This window comes from Lepus europaeus, chromosome 7, assembly GCF_033115175.1.
Source record: "Lepus europaeus isolate LE1 chromosome 7, mLepTim1.pri, whole genome shotgun sequence".
Classification (NCBI taxonomy): Eukaryota; Metazoa; Chordata; class Mammalia; order Lagomorpha; family Leporidae; genus Lepus; species Lepus europaeus.
This window is the reverse complement of record NC_084833.1, coordinates 90,044,190-90,064,971: the sequence shown is the minus strand read 5'-3', so window position 1 is coordinate 90,064,971 and position 20,782 is coordinate 90,044,190. Positions and strand designations below refer to the sequence as shown.

Sequence of the window (20,782 nt, the reverse complement as noted above, 5' to 3'; positions counted from 1 at the left end):
GATTTTTATTATAAAACAAACATCAATAGTAGTTTGGTTATTGCCAAATTCTTACAAATTGTTAGTTTCCAACCTGTACCTGAAGAAGTGTGCCTTCTGCTGCTGCTTTTGCCTTTCCTGCTGGCTAGAAACCTCTCAATCACAAAACTACCTCCCTTTACCTGTCGGGTCAATTGACCACTAAATTCCATTGAGAATAGCTTATATCATAGACTCTTTTTAATCCTCTTGTCTATTAAAATAATTTACATTTAAGTGGTATATATACACAATGGATTGCTATTAAGTCTTTTCTTTTAAGATTTATTTATTTATTTGAAAGTCTGAGTTACACAGAGAGAGGAGAGGCAGAGAGAGAGAGGGGTCTTCCATCCAATGGTTCACCCCAAATTGGCCGCAACAGCTGGAGCTGCACCGATCCGAAGCCAGGAGCCAGGAGCTTCTTCCAGGTCTCCCACATGGGTGCAGGGGCCCAAGGACTTGGACTATCTTCTTCTGCCTTCCCAGGCCATAGCAGAGAGCTGGATCTGAAATGGAGCAGCCAGGACTAGAACTGGTGCCCATATGGGATGCCGGCACTTCAGGTCAGGGCATTAATCCACTGTGCCACAGCGCTGGCCCCAGCTATTAAGTCTTAAAAAAGGAAAGCTATCTTGTCATTGGTGACAATGTGCATGAATGTGGAGGACGTTATGCTAAGTAAAATAAGTCAGGCACAGAAAGACAAAAATAGTCCATGACCTCACTGTGTTGTGGAATCTAAAGAAGTCAGATTTATAGAAGCAGAGAATAATGGTGTTTGTCTGGGGCTAAGATGGAATGCAAAAATAGTGAAGATACTATTCAAAGGCACAAAAGTGTTAGTTAGGAGGAATAAATTCCGGAGATTTATTGTACAGCATGATTATAGTCAACGATATTACAGATGAACTTGAAAGGAAAATACATGCTAAATGTTACCACAGACACAAAAATGATAAGTATGTGAGGTGATAGATGTTAATTAGCTTGAATTAATCCTTGTGTTATGTATACATATATCAAAATATGCCATCACATCCTATAAATATATACATTAAACATTCACTTTGGGGTACCATTTTCATAGATATATAACCTATTTGAAAGGAAAGGAATTGTTGGGGTCTCTGAGAGGACCCCCAATAAACAACACCATTATTTCTCAACCAGGCCTTGAATAGTTGAAAACAGAAAGTTAATATGAAGACCAAATAATTAGCGCTAATACTGGAAAAATTCAGGGTGAATGGCAGTGATCTGAGCCTGTTGGCCAATGGGCTCAGTAATATTGAACCTCAGATTAGGCAGCCTTGACCTTGACAGGAAAGGTTGAGGACAGTCCTTCTCGGGGTGGGGGAGGGGATGGAAGTGGGCAGCATGCGCCTTCCATGGGTGACCCCTCCATGGAGACCTGAGGAAAAAACGCAAGAGAAAGAGGGTAATGCTGAACCATTCATGCCAGTTATTTATCCCAACTCAACAATCGAGGAGTTTTTCCAGCTCCCCAAGAGGAAGGTGACTAAAGGGTAGAAGTAGATCCAGTCATTTGTTTAAAGACATTATCTGTTCGTAGAAATCTGGATTGGGGAAAATATATTCCCTTTGAATACTTATTTCAAACCCTCCATTAAGAAATCAGTGAACATTCAATTGGCACTTCTATGGGTTTATTATCTATATATCATAAGAGCCACATTTTATTATATATATTATATAATTTTGTAGTACTTAGTGTTTGTTTTACATTTAACTTATTTTTATAAAATACACAGAATTTTAAGGTCAATCTCATAGAAGAGAGTAGAGCAGTGGTCACTAGAGACCAGGAAGGAGAGGGAGGCAGAGAAGGAGAAAGGTTAAATAATGGGCACCAAAATCCAGTCAAATTGGAGGAATTGGCTCTAGTGTTTTCTAGCATAGTACTGTATCTACAGTCTACAACAATTTACGGTATGATTCTAAATACCTAGAAAAGGGGAGTCTGAAGCGTCCCAACACATGCAAAGGATAAATATTTGAGGAGATGGAAATGTTAATTACCTTGACTTGTTCAAAGCATACTGTATACATGTGCCAAATTTGCATACTGTATGTACCCCATAAATATGTACAAATATTATGCATCATTTGCAATTTTTAAAAACTCAGTCATGTATCTATTTACAGATAATCCCATTTCTAGATTCAAGGTACCATAAAAAGGAAGCAGCTTTTCCTTGTTTCTTGTTATCCTTTCCAAATTCCATTTCTCAGCAAATAAGCAAAAACAATTTATATTCATATTTTTCCTTTTTATTACATACTGTTATGCATTTATCTTCATAATAGTTTCTTTATTGGATTTTGCTGATGTGCTATAATAATGAGTGAAAAATTCATCATGAATAATTGCTACATTTTTATAGTAAAAATAAAGTTATTCGAATGATCAATAAAAATTACATATAGTTAATTTAAATGACTACACTACTCTATAAGCCCCAGATTACATTATAATATAATTATAGTTTATGCAAACTTTTGCTTATATTAATTGAGGTTATACAATAAATGTTACCATTTATTAAATGTGAGGCACTTTCTTAACACTGAACATATGTCGATTTATTGAGAGAGGTAGCAGCAGTGTTACTTCATTTTAAAAGATGTGGAAATTAAACTTTTAGTTTTACTTAAAGTTTTAGTTTTATTTGCAAGTTCTTTCAGTTGATATATATATATATATATGTATGTTTATGTGTGTGTATTTGAGAGTGTGTGTATATATGTATATGAATTATATATATATGTATATTTATACATTTTTACAGTTATTGAGTCTATAATCTGAGCTGTTATCTATCATGCTATTCCCTTATGGAAATTTGCCAGCAAACTTACCATAGATTTGTCTTTGCTTTTTCCTAGCTAGGATTAAGTGGGACCCCTCTGATCCTCAAATTATATCTGAAGGACTTTATGCAATTGCTGTAGTTTTGAGTTTCTCCAGAATAGCTTATATTTTACCAGCAAATGAAAGTTTTGGACCTCTGCAGATATCACTTGGAAGAACAGTAAAAGACATCTTCAAGTTCATGGTCATATTCATCATGGTGTTTGTGGCTTTTATGATTGGAATGTTCAACCTCTACTCCTACTACATTGGTGCAAAACAAAATGAAGCATTTACAACGTATGTGATCTCAGATGATTTTATGATGGAAGTTGCAGATGAAATAAATATTCCTTTAGCAGTGTTTTCATTAGTCCATGGGATAAGTAATATTTGGTAACAACTTCCTCTCTACTTTGTCTTCAGAAAATACAAGATTTTTCTTTAAAAGTTGGAAAAACTCTAAAAAATAAGACTGTTCTTCACGTTAAATAAAAATAGCTAACATTTTTGGAGCCAGGTACTATGGTAAATCCCTCTTGTACAACTTTTATATCTCCATTTCACAAAAAGAGGAAACAAATTCACACAAGTTAAATAGTTTCCTGAATATAAATTGGAATAAATTACTCAAACATTAGGTCTTCAGTGTTACAATGAGTATTAACTGAAGCAAAACCTATTCTCTTTTATATTCCTCTACAGTGTGGTTTTAAAGGGAAATGAAATCAGTTGGGTTCTGCAGATTGGCTTAGCATTGATCAATAATTATGCCTAAAAGCATTCAAATTCCTGTCTAAGACATGTCAATGATTTTGGTAACATTGTCTGTTAATGTTTTTATGGAATCCATGTTACAGTGGTCAACACTTTGTTACTATGTTGTCATATTTTCCCTTAAGATACATATTATTATCTTTTTATTATTAAGTGTTGAAGTACATTTGAGTAGGAAATCTAAAGAAGATTCTAACAAATTGTATTATGATTACTTAGTAACACATTATCATTTCCATTGCCAAAGCTATTGACTATTTAAATGTTAAATATACCTGTGGTTATAAAGTTGATAGAGTACTGAGTGCTAACTATGCACCAAGTATTGCGCTAGGTACCTGGATGCATAATGTAACCTCATCCTTGCAACAACCCTAACAATAAATATTATTGTATCCATTTTACAGAAAAGAGAATGGAGGCTTATAGAGTAAAGAATTTGCTTATTAACACCTAGTAATTTGCAGAGGCTAAATCAGGTTCATTATTTGCAACTGTTGTTTATTTATGCACTTTCATACTTCTTTTCTTTTTCTCCAGAGTTGAGGAAAGTTTTAAGACACTGTTTTGGGCTATATTTGGACTTTCTGAGGTGAAATCAGTGGTGATCAACTGTAATCACAAATTCATTGAAAACATCGGTTATGTTCTTTATGGAGTCTATAATGTTACGATGGTCATTGTTTTGCTAAATATGTTAATTGCAATGATCAACAGTTCATTCCAGGAAATTGAGGTATGATCTCTCTACACTTTTATGGTCTGTGCCCACATGTTATAACTGTTCCACGGGCCAAGTCAGCAATGGGATGAAAGTATGGACTGCCATCCTCCTTTATTCTTTCCCTATTTTATCATTTGTTTGACCAATGATCTAGAAAATTTCAACTCTGCTTCCAAAAACAGAACCAATGGGATGTGGTGAGACAATAAGGCAGAAGGAGCAGAAATGTCAACAACTTTAGAAATACAGTATCAACATGAATTTATATTTTACTCAAAAAAATATTGCTGTTATCTGAGTCCAGTTAAGTGATGTTCAAAATCAACTCCTTTTCAATTTGAATGTGACAACATAACTTTTTATTCCAGAAATCTTGGCCTATATCTTGAATTCATGAGTACTCTATTGTACAATGAAAGAATAATTTTTCATACTATTTTTTAAGAATGTAGGAAATACATTTATATGTTTAAATACATCTATAAATATATGCAAGTTTTGAGATTTATAGTTTGGCAAGTTTCATAAAATTTTAGACAGATTTAAGAAAGAGCCAGTGTGTGGAACATTAACATTTTGGAAAACCTTAGAGCAGTCTTTGGGGGTCCAGGAGTGTAGTTGTTAGACCCAGTGCTTCTTGTCTAAGCAAACGATGTTAGAAGCACCTCAGTAGTTACGTCTGTGCATGTCCTTGCTGAACTGCATGTGTATCTGTACAGGATGATGCTGATGTTGAGTGGAAATTTGCGAGGGCCAAACTTTGGTTTTCCTACTTTGAAGAGGGGAGAACACTTCCTGTTCCCTTCAACCTGGTGCCAAGTCCAAAGTCCCTGTTTTATCTCTTACTGAAGCTTAAAAAATGGATATCTGAACTGTTCCAGAGTCATAAAAAAGGTTTCCAGGAGGATGCAGAGATGAACAAGGTATTTTGGCTTGATAATGTATCATCATATTATTGAATGCTATGACTATTGCAACACGTGGCCATACCACTTTAAGAAGAAACAGTCCAGGATGACACGTCCACAGCCCAATGCATTCCCACCTCAGCAAGTCCCTAGTTGTGGGTCTATTACCATGAGCATATTGGATATTTCTTATTTGAACACTATAAGAAATATTCACTAATATAACACATGATATACAGTGAATGTTGAAAGCTAATTTAGGACACATTTTTGTTCTTGGGTCTAAATATTCTTCATTTCACTCACAACATACAGACCTAGGTAAAGCATCAGCAGCTGACTATGACTGGTGGCAGTTAGGCAGACTCTTAAATTCTACACTGAAAATTTCAGAAATCAATTGCTCACACACAATGTGGAGGATCATGCTTGGCAGCCAAGTAGCCCAGAAAGAGAGCTAAGAATATTAGTTAGAAACAATAATTATTGAGCAATGCAAGCTCAAGAAACCATAAAAAGACACATTTCCTATCTGAGGGGAAAGCATGGTCATAATATGGTAAAATATGTTGAAAGCACATGTGAGATGATGTGTGTATCTGGGGAAGGGGGCAAGGCCTTTCTCTGCAAAAACCTTTGCTGGGTGCAGATGCTACACCCAGGAGGAACATTGAGATACAAGGTGCATCCAAAGGAGGAAGCACAGGATGGAGAAAGAGATGGATATAGTATAATACGAGGGAGAATTGCACGAGCAGACTGTTTCTTATGAAAAAGGAAGTTTGAAAGTTACAAAGAATATCTTTATAACCCCCACTTTTGGTTAGGGGGTACACTTATTTTTTGGTCCATTCCAAAATAGGCAGAGAAGCAATAGGCAAAAGTTGTAAAAAGCTAAATTGGAGTTTTAAGTGACAACAAACTTATAACAATAAGATCTGCTAATGGAACAGAGGACTGTCATAGAAGGTAGTTAGCTCTCCATCGTTGCTGGAAATCAATAAATTCCAGAAGATTCACATTTGGTGATTTATAGATCTTCCTATATTGGATGGCCAATCAGGTCAAATGACTATAAAGATTACTTGCAATAATATGATTCTATCATTTATAAAAGGGAAAGATATTCTAATTCCTGTTCTCTTGGCCACTTACTAGTTGGAATTCCCAAGTAAGCAACAAACTGAGTTCTAGTTTTTTTTAACTCTCATATGAAATACAAATTATATCTATATTGTGAAGATAAAATTAAATAAATATATAAAAATGCTTTGAGAATTCCAAGGCCCCGTTTACATGTAGTCATTATTAATTTCTGTGTAGGAATTTTGGAAAAATAGTCTATGATATTCCTTTGATGGATGACTTACAAAACTCAGCAGGTTGAGTGGCAAAAATTTCCCAAACTTAATGTCACTAAGTGTATAGTTTCCAAGTCTGAGGAGCACTGCCACATGAGAGAGTTCAGCAACCAAAGGAAACTCCAAGCTCTTGTCAAAGGGCATTTATTTCCTTCACTGGAACTTGCTGAGGGTTGCAGGAAAGGAGAAGCATTGTGGTACAATGGGTTAAGCCATTCCCATACTGGAATGCTGGTTCCAGTCCTGGCTGCTCCATTTCTGTTCTAGTTCTCTGCTATGCTTTGTAAAGGCCCCAGAAAATGTCCAAGTATATGGACCCCTGCCACCCATGTGGGAAACCAGGATGGAGTTCTTGGCTCCTAGCTTAAACCTGGCCCGGACATGTGGCCAACTGGGGAATAAAGCAGCAGATGGAAGTCTCTCTCTCTCTCTCTCTCTCTCTCTCTCTCTCTCTCTCTCTCTCTCTTTCTCTCTCTCTCTCTCTCTCTGAATCTCCCTCTCTGTCACTCTGCCTTTCAAATTAATAAATAAATCTCTAAGAAACTCATTGGGAATTAGACTAGATGGCTCTTACAGTATGGAATGAAGAGTAAAATTGGCAATGCATTTGTACTCATTTTACTATTTATTTTTAATAGAGAAATGAAGAAAAGAAACTTGGAATTTTAGGAAGTGATGAAGACCTCTCAAAATTATCACTTGACAAAAAACAGGTAAGATTTATTTGAAGACATGAAATCATGCGTGTGATCAGGCTTATCTTTTGAGGAAAAGAGACAAATGTTCAGAAGTCACTTGAAGAAATAAAATGCCAATTAAATAATTTATTTTAATAATCTGTTGAGAATTGAAAATAAGCCCTATGTTCAATTAGCAAAAAAGAATTATGTATATACTTAAGATATATGTTATGATACCATCGGGACCCCTGCATCTTTTTGGATTGCCTTCGTCCAAGTTCTGGCTCTATCCCAATCCCAGTTTCCTGCAGTTGCACACTTTGGGAAGCAATAGTGATGACTCAAGTAGTTAGATTCCTGCCACCCATATGGAAGATATGAATTGGGTTCCCAGCTCCTGGCTTTGGAGCTGTTGTAGGACAGTGGACAGTGGACCAGTGAATGGGGTGATATCTTTGTGTGTCTGTCTGTCTGTTTCTCTCTGTCTTCCTGACTTTCAAAAAGAAGAGAAAATTCACTTAACTTTCTGCCCCTTGGGTGGAAAGCACACATAGACAGGAGTGTCTCCATGTTTGTCAGTAATCAAGTAGCCATCACAAAATGCACTTCTAAGACTATAACAACTCTTGTGGTTGTCATAGTTCATAATGAACACTGGTTTCCTTTCTCATAGGATGCATACAGTAAGAGCATAATAAATGTTTGTGGCTAATGGGCATTTATCTCAGCGATGAAGATGCCCACATCCCATATCGGAGTGATTCGGGTTTGAGCCCTGACTCTCCTTCCTGCTGATATACACTCTGGGATGCAGCTGGCGGTGGCCTGTGCAGTCGGGCTGCCACCACCCACATGGGAGACCTGGATTGAATTCCCAGCTCCTGAGCATTTGAGAAATGAATCAGCAGATGGGAGGTCTGTCCGTCTGTCCATCTGCTATATCTCTGTCTTTCTGCCTCTCTCATAATAAATCAATAAACAGAAATAATGCTTATTGCTGAGGAGCAATGATACGAAGCTGAATTAGGAGAAGGCTGATGTATCAGGAAGGCATTGTACTCCGTGACACACAATAAAAAACCCAAACATGGGATTTTTTAACAAGATAGTTTTTTTTTTTTCTTCTCATTTAAATCACTAGAGTGTGAGTGCAGTGTGAGACTGTTAAGGGTAAGTCTCTATGATACCAGGGTTTTTCATGACAATTAGATGCAAGATAAAAGCTTCACTTCCTGCCTTTACACCCATTTCCAAGCATGAATGAGGGATAAGGACAAAGGAAAAGTAAGGCATGCTACCTGAATCTGTCCTTAGAAGCATCACTCAATAAGCTCTTTTATTCTGTCCTGGCGGCCAGAACCATGCTACCTGCACCTCCTACTCATGGGAAACCAATGCTAAGGCGGGAGTCCACTCTGTTTTGTTTTTTAAGCTGAGTACTTTTCCTCTCCCAACAATCTTAAGGCCTTTCTGATCTCTAACCTCCAAAATTCCTTTCTAACCATCTCTGTCACAAGTAGGTCAACCATTCTCCATTTCCGATCTGAACAGTTTGGGATAACGGAAACCCTGAACCATGAGCCCTAGAAAGACTGATGAAGTTGAGTGAAGAAATTCCAGAGAACAATAACCAGGCAGGCAGGGCTGCAGCACATGTAGCTCATGTGTAAATTCTATAAGGCCTGCCACAATCAGACTCAACCACAGCAATATGGGCTTGAAATAAAATAGTTAGAAGGCAAAAATGAAAATAATCCCTGGTCTCCTGAGGTAGTCATTATACTGGGGTTGTTGAAAATTGGCAGAATCTTTCTGTTCATACAAGTTTAATTTGACTTGCCTATATGATATCGGGTGAATCTATAGTGTGTTTTAAAATATTACAGATAGGCCAGTGCTGTGGCTTACTTGGCTAATCCTCTGCCAGCAGCGCCGGCACCCCGGGTACTAGTACTGGTTGCTCCTCTTCCAGTCCAGCTCTCTGTTGTGGCCCAGGAAGGCAACAGAGGATGGCCCAAGTGCTTGGGTCCCTGCACCCGCGTGGGAGACCAGGAGGAAGTACCTGGCTCCTGGCTTCGGATCTGCACAGCATGCCAGCTGTAGCAGCCATAAGGGAAGTGAACCAATGGAAGGAAGTCCTTTTTTTCTGTCTCTCTCTCACTGTCTATAACTCTCTCTCTCTCTCTCTCTCACTGTCTAACTCTGCCTGGCAAAAAAATAAATAAATAAATACAAAAATAAATAAATAAAATATTACAGATAAGGAAACTTTAAAAAATGGAAAATATTGCATACAATAGATCTACAGAGTTGATTTCATTATAGAGAGGATAGTATAGTGGTTAGGAAGCTAATGTAGGGAATCAACAAACTATGTCCCTTAGACCATATTTGGTCTTCAGCCTGTTTTTGTTCAGTTGATAGTTAAAGGATTTTTGGTCTTTGAAAACATTTTAAAGGGTTGTCAAAAAATAAATAAGACTATGTGACAGATAATATGTGTTACCTAAAAAGCCTAAAATATTTATTATCTAGCTTTTTAAATAAAAAGTCTGCCACCCTGCATCTCATGATGAGGGTTATGAATAAAACAGTTAACCACCACAAACAATTAAGTTCAAATATTCTGTAAGTAATTTCTGTCATAATGATGTGTGTCTCTGTGTGTTCTTCTTAGAATGTTGCCTCACTAAGATACCTTAATCATTTGTAGAATGCAGACAGTAATCCTGTTAACATCCAAGAGTTTTTTGAATATTAAATTAGTAGTTAATAATAAAATACTTACAACAGTATCTGGCCCATAGTAGGTACATAATAGCTATTTGTGATTTGATTACTATTACTAGAGAACAGGAAGAACAAATGTAATGACACAGTTTGGCAGTGATGCTAATTCAATCAGGACTGAGAAATGAAACTATATCTAAAGTCCTAGAGAAAGAATGGACACAGAAAATTAAAGATGGCATTCAGTTAAAATTATAAATGGATGTTACCCAGAAAAATAATTTAATATAAATAGTAACAGTGATGATAGAAAGTCATAATGCCATCACAAATTTGAAAATCAGCCTACATTGATTGAAAAGAGGTAACAAAATTAGTATTTGTAGGGTATACTTGCCAGCAATTCTCTGCCTCTCCCACTCTTTCTCTCTCTCTCTCTCTCTCTCTCTCTGTCTCACACACACACACAGTGATTTTCCCACCACTTTCCAACTATGGACTCAGACAAATTGCATGGCCTTCTCAGGCCTCAGTTGTTACTACAGCCTCAAAAGAATCATTAAAGTGAGTGAAATAACATTACCTAGAATTTTATTTTGCTGCTTACATTTCAATTTCTTCTTCTTGGTTCTTCCTTGATGAAATATTGGTCATGGTTTATTTATTTATTTATTTATTTTTTTGGACAGGCAGAGTGGATAGTGAGAGAGAGAGAGACAGAGAGAAAGGTATTCCTTTTTGCCGTTGGTTCACCCTCCAATGGCCGCTGTGGCCGGCGCATCTCGCTGATCTGAAGCCAGGAGCCAGGTGCTTCTCCTGGTCTCCCATGCGGGTGCAGGGCTCAAGCACTTGGGCCATCCTCCACTGCCTTCCCGGGCCATAGCAGAGAGCTGGCCTGGAAGAGGGGCAACTGGGATAGAATCTGGCGCCCCAACCAGGACTAGAACCTGGTGTGCCGGCACCACAAGGCGGAGGATTAGCCTGTTAAGCCACGGCGCCGGCCTGGTCATGGTTTATTAACCGACCCGTAGACCAATGAGAAGCAAACTAACTGATCAAGGTATGGAACTTGGAGGACAGAGTCCATATCTTAGTTCAACTCTGATCTTTGATATTTTCATATCATTGTTACCCATAAACGCCTGTTGAAAGAAATAATGTGTGAGTGGATGGGAGGACAATAGTGGAAATAGTAATCTACAGACTATGGATAGCTGTCTCCAAAAAGTATGCAACTCAAAAGATTTTATAACTTGATAGATCACTTTGATAAGGTATTTTATTTATGAGTTAAATCATCTGCACACATTGCAAAACAAACCTGGAGCAAAGTGAAATGATTTAATCATTTTTCAAAAGCTTCCCTAGTATTTGATTTATTCAGAATGGAGACCAACTATTCCTGGTGACTTACTGCTTGATCCCAATCACTTGCGACATGTGTACCAAGGAATGTATAATTAATCGTATTTTAACAAGATCTAAAATTTTGGGAATGATGTAGTTCATCTTAAATGTTTAACTTTCCTCTATGTATTATAAATATTATAAAGCTTAAAGGAAGCTTATAAGGGTTTTCATAACTTCATGGAAAATTGATGTTATGAAAAAAACATGCATGGATTTCAATTGTTTTTGTACCAAAATGAACTTATCTTTGAACTCCATTTTCCCCGAATGTTTTGAAGTCTGCTTATATGTGAAATTCAGTATATTTAGTTGTATTTTGTATTCACTGCACTCTTTCCTTGCCAAAACTTTATTTTTGGATAGATATAGTAAGAGCACTGAACTAAGTACTCAGAAGATTAGCATCTCATCTTATCTCTGCCCCATGAGTAAGTCATTTAATTTCTCCAAACTTAAGTTTCATCATCTATAAAACAGGGTTGAAAAGCTATTCGATTCATATCATCATATTGTTGGGAAGATTAAATTGATATTTTGTGAATTATAAACCCTATACAAATGTGATATACCCTTATTATAGAGAATTAATTCTTTTTGATACTTATTTGTAAGTAACTCAACATTTTATCAAAATAGGTCAATTTAAATTAAATCTTATGGTTCTCTAATGAGAAAATACTAGTACTAAAAGTATGATAAATATTTGATAATAAACCATTGGAGACACGAGAATAATCAAAGGGAGTTAAAATGCTTGCTTTATTATAGAAACTACAGTATTTATCAAATAATTCTATTTTCTTTGTGATTTCTCAAAAAATCTGTAGCATTGATTTTAATCACCTGTAAAGTGTCTTTTAAATGAGATTTGAATCATTTTATATTTCCCAATAGCACATATTTTAACCCTTGATTAAAACAAACTCCAGGAGAAATACCAAGCCTGGGGTGTCGGATCCTAGTCGTGAAGTATGGAATCAAGTGTTGATTCTCATGTCAGTTTAACAATCTAAATACTCCTTCAAGCAACTGCAAATTGTGGCAGCCATGGAGATGTGCTGCTCATATCTTCTTTCAAGAGAGAACCTGCTGCTAGGAGCCCTATCAACAGATAGCCTTACAGTAGCTGGGACACCCCGTAAGCTTCCTTGCCTTGGCTGCTGTGCTGTTGAGATCCCGGACGTTTCTCTTGGGCACAGAGCTCCTCTATGTGCGATGTTTCCTCCAGGGCTCCCCACCGGGCTGACTTTTCTCAGAAAGTCTTCTCACCTTTCCCTCTATCAGAGGTGAGCTCAGGCTCTCTGTCTAGAGGCATTTTCTGTCTTCTCCTCCATCCCCCCTTGTCTTTCAAGGTACAACCATGAACACATTTCATGCTTCTAACTCTGTCTTGACATTTGATTCCTGAAGGCTAAAATCAACATAAGTATGTATTTTCCCTTGCCAGGTGAACTTATGATGAACAGAACTTGATCCCCTTTTCACACAGCTTGGTTTTTATTTGATACATTAACTGTATTCCTGATAAAAATGTGGAGTATTTTTTTTGAGGCAACCATTTACTTTTCAAATTATTTTTGCCCATTGTCACTGAAATGGGCTCCTGTTGGAACAAGTTTGGTCTTGATATGTACTAATAAAGAAAAACTCATGGCTCATTCTTACCAAATTGATGTGGCTTTTGCTCATCCTTTTTCATAAAGTCTACACTGAGATGGCCCAGTTGCTATTTTACTCTCTTCTCTCTGACCCCTGGAGAATTAAACTAAGTAGTTAGCTGCAAAAATGTTGCCTTCACATCTGCCCTAAGTATACCATAGAAATCAGTCAGATGAGCTGCATATAAAAATACTTTTCAAAACAATATAAGCAGATCTATTCATCATCTTTGATCAGGTCTTTCAACTCTGAAGGTCCCTGACTTTCGTGTTTGCTAGCATTAAATTTTCAGATATACAGTCTAGAAGAATAGCATAAATTAAAAGTTTATCTCTGCCATGCACTATTACATGTGTTAACCTGAAAATGCCAAATAGATTCTTGAACAACTGCTCTATTCAAGCTTCAGAGTAAATTTATCTCAAGTTTTTGGTGTCAGAGCAGGATTTCTTGACCTATAGAACAGGTCTATTCTGCAGTTTATTGAGAATTTTAAGAATTGGTCATATAACCAGAAAATACATTTTTTAGCCATTACTTAGGGCCAACGCTATATCTTCAATCATCTGATGAAATAATCGCATGAAGTAGTGGCTCCAGCAGATTCAGTTTTCACCAGGGTACCATCCCCATGTAGTTTTGTACAATTTGCAAACCTCTTCTCCAGATCTACAGGGTTAAAATCTCTGGCAGTGCGGCCTGGAAATATTTCTTTGGACTCACTGAGTATTGCATTTTCTGAATGATGCAGTCATGGGTTTGATCACATTGTTAAGACACAGTATTTGGCAAAGTATCTCCATAAGAAATTGACTAGATTAAAGCTAACACAAAATAGATCTAAGTAGTGGGAATTATGTCCTTTTGTTCAATCACAGCTATTGAAAATTGTAGAATGCTTACTATGTGTCAAGCTCTGTGTTTTATAGACCTGATCTCTTTGAACTTCGTATTAGGTCTTAGAGGTGATACCATGTGTCCTGTTCCATACTTAAGGAGCCTGAGGATAGTTTATGCAAAGTCCCATTTCAAACAAGTGACAGAGAGAATTAAAGCCCATATCTTCGGCCAGCACCGCAGCTCACTTGGCTAAGTGCGATGCTGGCACCCGGGGTTCTAGTCCTGGTTGGGGCGCCGGATTCTGTCCTGGTTGCTCCTCTTCCAGTCCAGCTCTCTGCTGTGGCCCAGGAAGGCAGTGTAGGATGGCCCAAGTGCTTGGGCCCTGCACCTGCATGGGAGACCAGGAGGAAGCACCTGGCTCCTGGCTTCGGATTGGTGCAGTGCGCTAGCCGTAGCAGCCATTTGGGGAGTGAACCAACGGAAGGAAGACCTTTCTCTCTGTCTCTCTATCACTGTCTAACTCTGCCTGTCAAAAAATAAAAATTAAAAAATTAAAGCCCATATCTTCATGATTCCAAAGCATGAGATTTACAAGCACTACACAACAGGGCCTGATTTTATAACTGCATTCCCTGATGATTGGATATTTTGCTTATACCTTCCTGGCTTTGGATCACTATGCTTGTGGGAAATGTACGACTTCACCATGGTCATATAAAACTGGTACTGTTTCTAGTACACATGTTCCTTTTAATGAATAACAAAGTATTTAGTGTTCCTCATTCTGACCTTACAATAAATTACAAGATGAGAAATGCTACTTTGAATGGAATTATTAGGAAATAAAAAAGAAAACAAGCATAAAGAATGCAGAAAATGTGTGGAAGGCATATAAAAAAGGGATAGACAGTGTTTCATTGGAGAGAGTATATACTATGCATCAGTTAGGAACAAAGCTTATATGTAGTCCTTCCTGCTTCTAGTAACAGACTTCTCGTTCCTCATCCCTCTGGAGTTGCGCATGTCTGCAAGATCCAGAAATACTGTTAATATTGTGAATTGAATTCCCTTGTATCTGTGCAAGTATCACAGATGTGATCATCCAGACTTCAAACTTGGTTAGTAGCTGTAATGGAAATGAAGATATATTAGGATATTCTGCCACCAAGTGGCAATAATGCATCTTTACACCATTGGCTATATTCCTCGTACTATTTATTTCTCTGAATTATTTGAGTTTTTTTAAACAGGTACTTGTTGAATTTCTATGACATATTAGAAACGGACTAGAAATGTTTTTGCAGAAACATTTTAATCTTAACTTTATATTTCTGATTTAGAGCAGAAGTAGTCACATAAAAAATGATTCAAATGAATTTATAGTTACTTAGTCATATACCATGAAACTGTACCAGTATTTCCCAGTCCAGGCTGGTTTCGCCCTTCACTCTCATCCCCAGGATGAATTTGATAACATCTGGAGACATACTTGATTGTAACAGCAGGGATGGGAAGCCGGCTTTGGCATCTAGTGGCCAGGGGGCAAGAATGCAGGGAGGCTAAGCAATGCATAGGGTACTTCTCCCCAGAACCCTAAAGAGTTATCCAGCCCCAAATACCAATATCATCTCTACCTTTCCAAACATTGTTACTTCTTCTGTACCATACTGTCTTCTAAAGTTCCTAAGGCATCTGCCTCACACCTTACGTCCAATTCCCCGTGTTTCAGATGTGTGTTTACCACCAACTGGTCTGTGAACCAGGGGGTGTATGTCTTGTGCTGCAAGGTGTTCAGAAGCCAAGTGAAGTCCATTAGTGACATTCTTCCTTCCTTCATTTTACTAGCCAACAATTTTTGAGCATTTGCCATTTGCCAGTCCTAGCACAGGGAACACTAAGATGAATTAAAGTCTTTCCTTCCATAGCTTTAGAAGAATGTGGACGACAAATGTGTAACCAAACCAGAGAGTAACTTAATTGTCAGTTTTATGTATGTTATGAAGGGACCAAAAGGTCTAGCTTGCTCAAGGTCAACTTTTCATAGAGTGAGCAGGGAAAACCTCTCTGAGGAAGGCATGTTTTTTAACTAAAATCCAAAAGATGAGAATCGAGTGATTTAACCAGGATATGCGACTGAAAAAGAGTGTTTTAAGAATTGGGAATGGCAATGCAAAAGCCTTCAGGTGGACAAAAGAAAATCAAAGAATGTTTATGTGACATTAATAAACTATTAGGCTTTAACGAAAAAAGAGTATTGTCTCCATGGGTGTAGTATGTTGTGGAACTCAATGCAGTAACTTAGCATGATTGGCATATCCACACATTGAGGACCACAAATTTGCCTTAAAATCCCAAAGAAGCCTAATTCTTCACCTTCCTATTTCCATAGACACCTTTTGGATGCACTAATGTCCTGTACTGAATGGAAGAGACGTTAGGTGAATGAGGTTATGAGTGTGTGAGTTCATGAGTAGCAGGCAGATAAGTCCAAGGCCCTTTTCTCTGAGTCTTTCCCTGTCATGATGACCTGTGTTCAGCCTCCACGCTTCCTCATAACTGGAGGATGCTTATGAACCTGAGCATAGTCCTCACATCCAATAATGGCCCAAGGTGTAAATCATAGTTTGAAAGTGAAGGGTCCCATTATATTATCTAAAACGTCATATAGAAGTTTCCATGCATTTCATAAATTCATATGTTAGCAGGGCTTGAAGGATGACAGAAGTCCAGTAGACCACTCCCTTTGTTGTCAGAAGAGAGTGGAAAAGTTAGGCACCTCGCCTCATGTTTCAGAGTTAGATTATGGCAGAGACAGGTTGTAGTTTGTCTTTGGGATCCCATCAAGAGTTCTTTTAGAGAACCTAAATTGACTTTCCTTGATTAATTAGATGAATTGCATAATGTTATCATAGGGATTTTTAAGTCATCTGAGTAAAAATAGATGAACACTTTGCTGATACTTTTAGAGGAGTTGAAACAAAAAGAGAAATAGCTACATGAAAAGGGTGCCATCTAAACAATATTTTCTAACTTAATATATTGGTTTTATGCATCCTATCAGCCTTGCCATACTTATGCTGTTATTATAACTCAGCCAGACCATAACTTTTTATGTTCTTCAGTGAACATAAAGCCCAGCCCAGCATCTTCCTTATAGAAGGCGCTCAATACATACTTGTTCAATGGACAAATGTGTGCAAAGCTGTTTTAACCGAGAATGTGGTCACTTAGAGCATCAAAGCATAGTGGATTTTATGTCTCACCAAGCTTTACCTATAGCAACTTAGATTTCATTGAGAAATATATATATAATGGGTGTCTTTGAAGACAGTCTCATAGTTTCCTACTCCTACCTCCTGGTCAATAATTTTGCATCTAAACATTCACATTTGGAGCTGCTCTGTTTTGTTCAGTTCTTCTTATGTATTTCTCTGTAAATTCAATTTTTGCCTTTAGAAAATGAATTAAAGAGTTTTTAAATCATCCTATTAACATGTTGATATGGTATATTATCACTATTATTTCATATTGCTTTAATTCTTTGTTATTTGCCTATTCAGGCAAATGTAATATTTGAAAGGTGCCATCAAAATGAGATTCTATACAGATCCTAAAATTCAAATGGTAAATTAGTGCTTTCTTAGCAGCTGTGTTCTGTCACAAAAGACAGCCATCCCAGTGTCCTCCTGGAATGCCCGTGGGCCCTCCTACAAGTGCACTGTTAATCAGGCAGTGGGATCCCTCACACTGGATGTCTGAGATCCCCACCATCACTTCTGCAGCGTGCCTGCCTCCTCCTCTACCATGGACGACTCTGTGGGAGGGTTAAAGTATGACTCTCATCACAACATGATTGACAGCACAAAGTCTAAGAGGCTCCTCAGGATTCTCTAAAGGCCTTTGAGACAATGGGCACACCTACAGTGCCAATGACTTGTCCTGGGAGACAGAGTTTTAAGCAATTTAAAATGGTGCTATGCATATAGAATGATATATATATATATATATATATATATATATATATATATATATGAGGCTGTGAGTTCAGGTACATAACAAATAAACAATCGTATCACATTACTTAAAAATTTAAAAAATCGATTTCTGATTCTTTTCTAATTATAGCTTGGCCATGACAACCAACCAAGTATAAGAAGTTCAGAAGATTTCCATTTAAATAGTTTCAATAAGCCTCCAAGACAGTATCAGGTAAGCCTGAATTTTTAAAAGAATAAGGCTAGCTATTTGTAAAATTAATATTATCAATTAATATTAAAATTAATATTATCATGTTCTTTAAAAAAGAAGCATTAGGATATTTCTCAATATCAAAATAATGCATTAACTAAGCAAATATTTATTTAGTAACTATCATGTTCCAGGCACTTTGTAAGTGCTGGATTCATAAAGTTTTGGAATCATGACGCTTAGGTCTACATATTTGTTGTTAAAAAAGCCTTACATTGCTTTCTCTCTGTCTCTCTCTCTTACTATCCACTCTGCCTGTCAAAAAAAAAAGCAAACAAACAAACAAAAAAAAACCTTACATTGCAAAAAAACATGAAGAGTAAAAATAATCTCCTATCCCACCACTGAGAAATAAAAACTGCTTACTTTTAGTGACTGTTCTATCAGATGATTCCATGTGTGTATGTGTTGATTTTTACATACATTTTAATGTAATATAATGTATAATATATATTATACAAACAGGAATAGTATTTACATAGTACTCACTAAAGCCTATGTTTTTCACTCTAGAAATTTATGTTCCTACTAATTCCAATGGGTGTGTAATATTTCTATTTACATAAGCATATGAAAATTTATTAAAATAATCTGCTGTTGAATGGAAAATGAATGGTTTTTTCCCATGCTACTATAAGTAGTACTACTGTGAACACAAATATGTGTACTAAAATTGTTTCCTTAGGATAAGTTATTGAACATGGAGTTTTATTGTTCACTTAACTTTGGAGTTGGCCTATCTGGATATCCACCCAGGACTTCCTGCATGCAAGCTGAGTCTCCCAATTTTTATAAAAATTACTTACTTTTCAAAGGGGAACTGATAGAAATCAAGCAGGACAGCCCACATATTATAGTAAAAGCAACATTTACATGTTAGAAATGCAGGCACTAGAGAAACTAACCATTCCTAAATAACAACACACATAAAATCAAAATTGGCCACATTTTTCAGTGGGGCAGTAATATTTGATTCACTTCCCATTTCCAAAAGTGGTGCTGCACCCTTTCAACCTTCCCCATGAAATGGTTTTATCTTGCTTTCATACTTTTAAAAATAAAAGATAGAGCAATGGACACCAAAAATTCAATATTTGTTCCAAACCTACTCCTTTCTCAAGAAGTGGCTGTGAGTCATTAGCCCTGGTGATGTGAAAACTGCTTTCAAAAGAAAAATAAAACTTAGAAGTGTTCATTCGCTGCCAGCTGAATCACCTTAACTTTGATAGCCACGCCTTCCAAAGCTAAGGGAAGACTTGGAGACTTCTTCCCAGTGAGTGATTGGTCATGAATATTCAAAAACTGAGATGGATTTCTCCTTTCTCTGTCTAGAAAATAATGAAGAGGCTCATTAAGAGATATGTCCTGAAAGCCCAGATAGACAAGGAGAGCGACGAAGTGAATGAAGGTGAGTGGAGCCCATGCCAGGACGCAGGATCCAATGCAGAATTGAGGGAGAGCTGAGCAGCTGGGTGTGGTGAGAGGGAGCTTCAAGAAGAAGTGCAGAGCAGGCGCTCACTAACCATCAATTCTGTTAAAGTAGAAAGAGATGGGTTATTTCTCTACACTGGGGACAAATATAAATTGCCAGCTCAAAAGCTATTTTTATGGGAGATTGGAGAAAGGCGAAGGGCTGCTACCCCAACTCCTGCGGCAGTCACTACCATTTCCCTTTAGTTCACATTAGCAGCACTTTGTTATAATTTTGCTTTAATCTCTTTGTTCACCAAAATAGGTAATAGGGAAGATAGAAACCTACTCCGTTAGGATGTGGTTTCATTTGTAATGATTTAAAATACAGATATGCATGGAATTAGAACTGATTTCATCTTGTCCCAGAATCACTTGTCTCTGCATGGCATATTTACAATTCTCATCACTCTTGTTTACCAAAGGAGAACTGAAGGAGATTAAGCAAGACATCTCTAGCCTCCGCTATGAACTCCTTGAAGAAAAGTCTCAGAATACAGAAGATCTAGCAGAACTTATTAGAAAACTTGGGGAGAAGTTATCCTTGGAACCAAATCAAGAGGAAAGCAATAGATAATGCAAAGACTTCCTTAGCAATCTATATTTATTTGTTCACTTGAAGCCATATTACTTGCTGATTTATTTTTTTAAATACAATTGCCCACTTTTAAACAAGAAAAAGTTTGGGTTATCCTATCATCTGGAACCTTAATAGCTAAATTTTAGTGATTAAACTTTTTTTGTTCAGGCTAAAGTTGTCTTATGCTTGTTTGGTGAATTGCTTTCTTGGGTATGACTGTTGTGTTGATGTGATTGTCATGTAGTATCTGTCTGGGAATGGGTCAGAGATGGCAAGGGATTGACTTAGTTAATTCCCTGTGTGGTTTAACGTGAATTTCCCGCTGGTGACTTCTAATTTTGAACCATAAAGAAAACTAACCTATGACCATTTAAAGAATGCTGTTTACTCATCATCTGCCTTACTTAGCCCCCAAAGAAGTAAGATTGATGCTGTCTGTGCAAAACGGGCTGACATTTATGTTACATTCTGAGTCATCTTTTTAAAACATTACACTTAACAA

General features: G+C 37.1%; 1 protein-coding gene across 1 annotated transcript in view; it reads left to right on the top strand.

Annotated features, from left to right (window-relative positions):
* TRPC6 (transient receptor potential cation channel subfamily C member 6) overlaps nt 1-20,444 on the top strand; it is a 126,642-nt gene extending 106,198 nt beyond the window's left edge. The window contains exons 7-13 of the mRNA XM_062196915.1: nt 2,929-3,193; nt 4,211-4,406; nt 5,114-5,317; nt 7,302-7,376; nt 18,108-18,191; nt 19,563-19,638; nt 20,126-20,444. Coding sequence (XP_062052899.1) covers nt 2,929-3,193; nt 4,211-4,406; nt 5,114-5,317; nt 7,302-7,376; nt 18,108-18,191; nt 19,563-19,638; nt 20,126-20,277 — 1,052 coding nt within the window. The 3' untranslated portion in view covers nt 20,278-20,444. The remainder of the gene's footprint in view (nt 1-2,928; nt 3,194-4,210; nt 4,407-5,113; nt 5,318-7,301; nt 7,377-18,107; nt 18,192-19,562; nt 19,639-20,125) is intronic.
* The last annotated feature ends 338 nt before the right edge of the window (nt 20,445-20,782 follow it).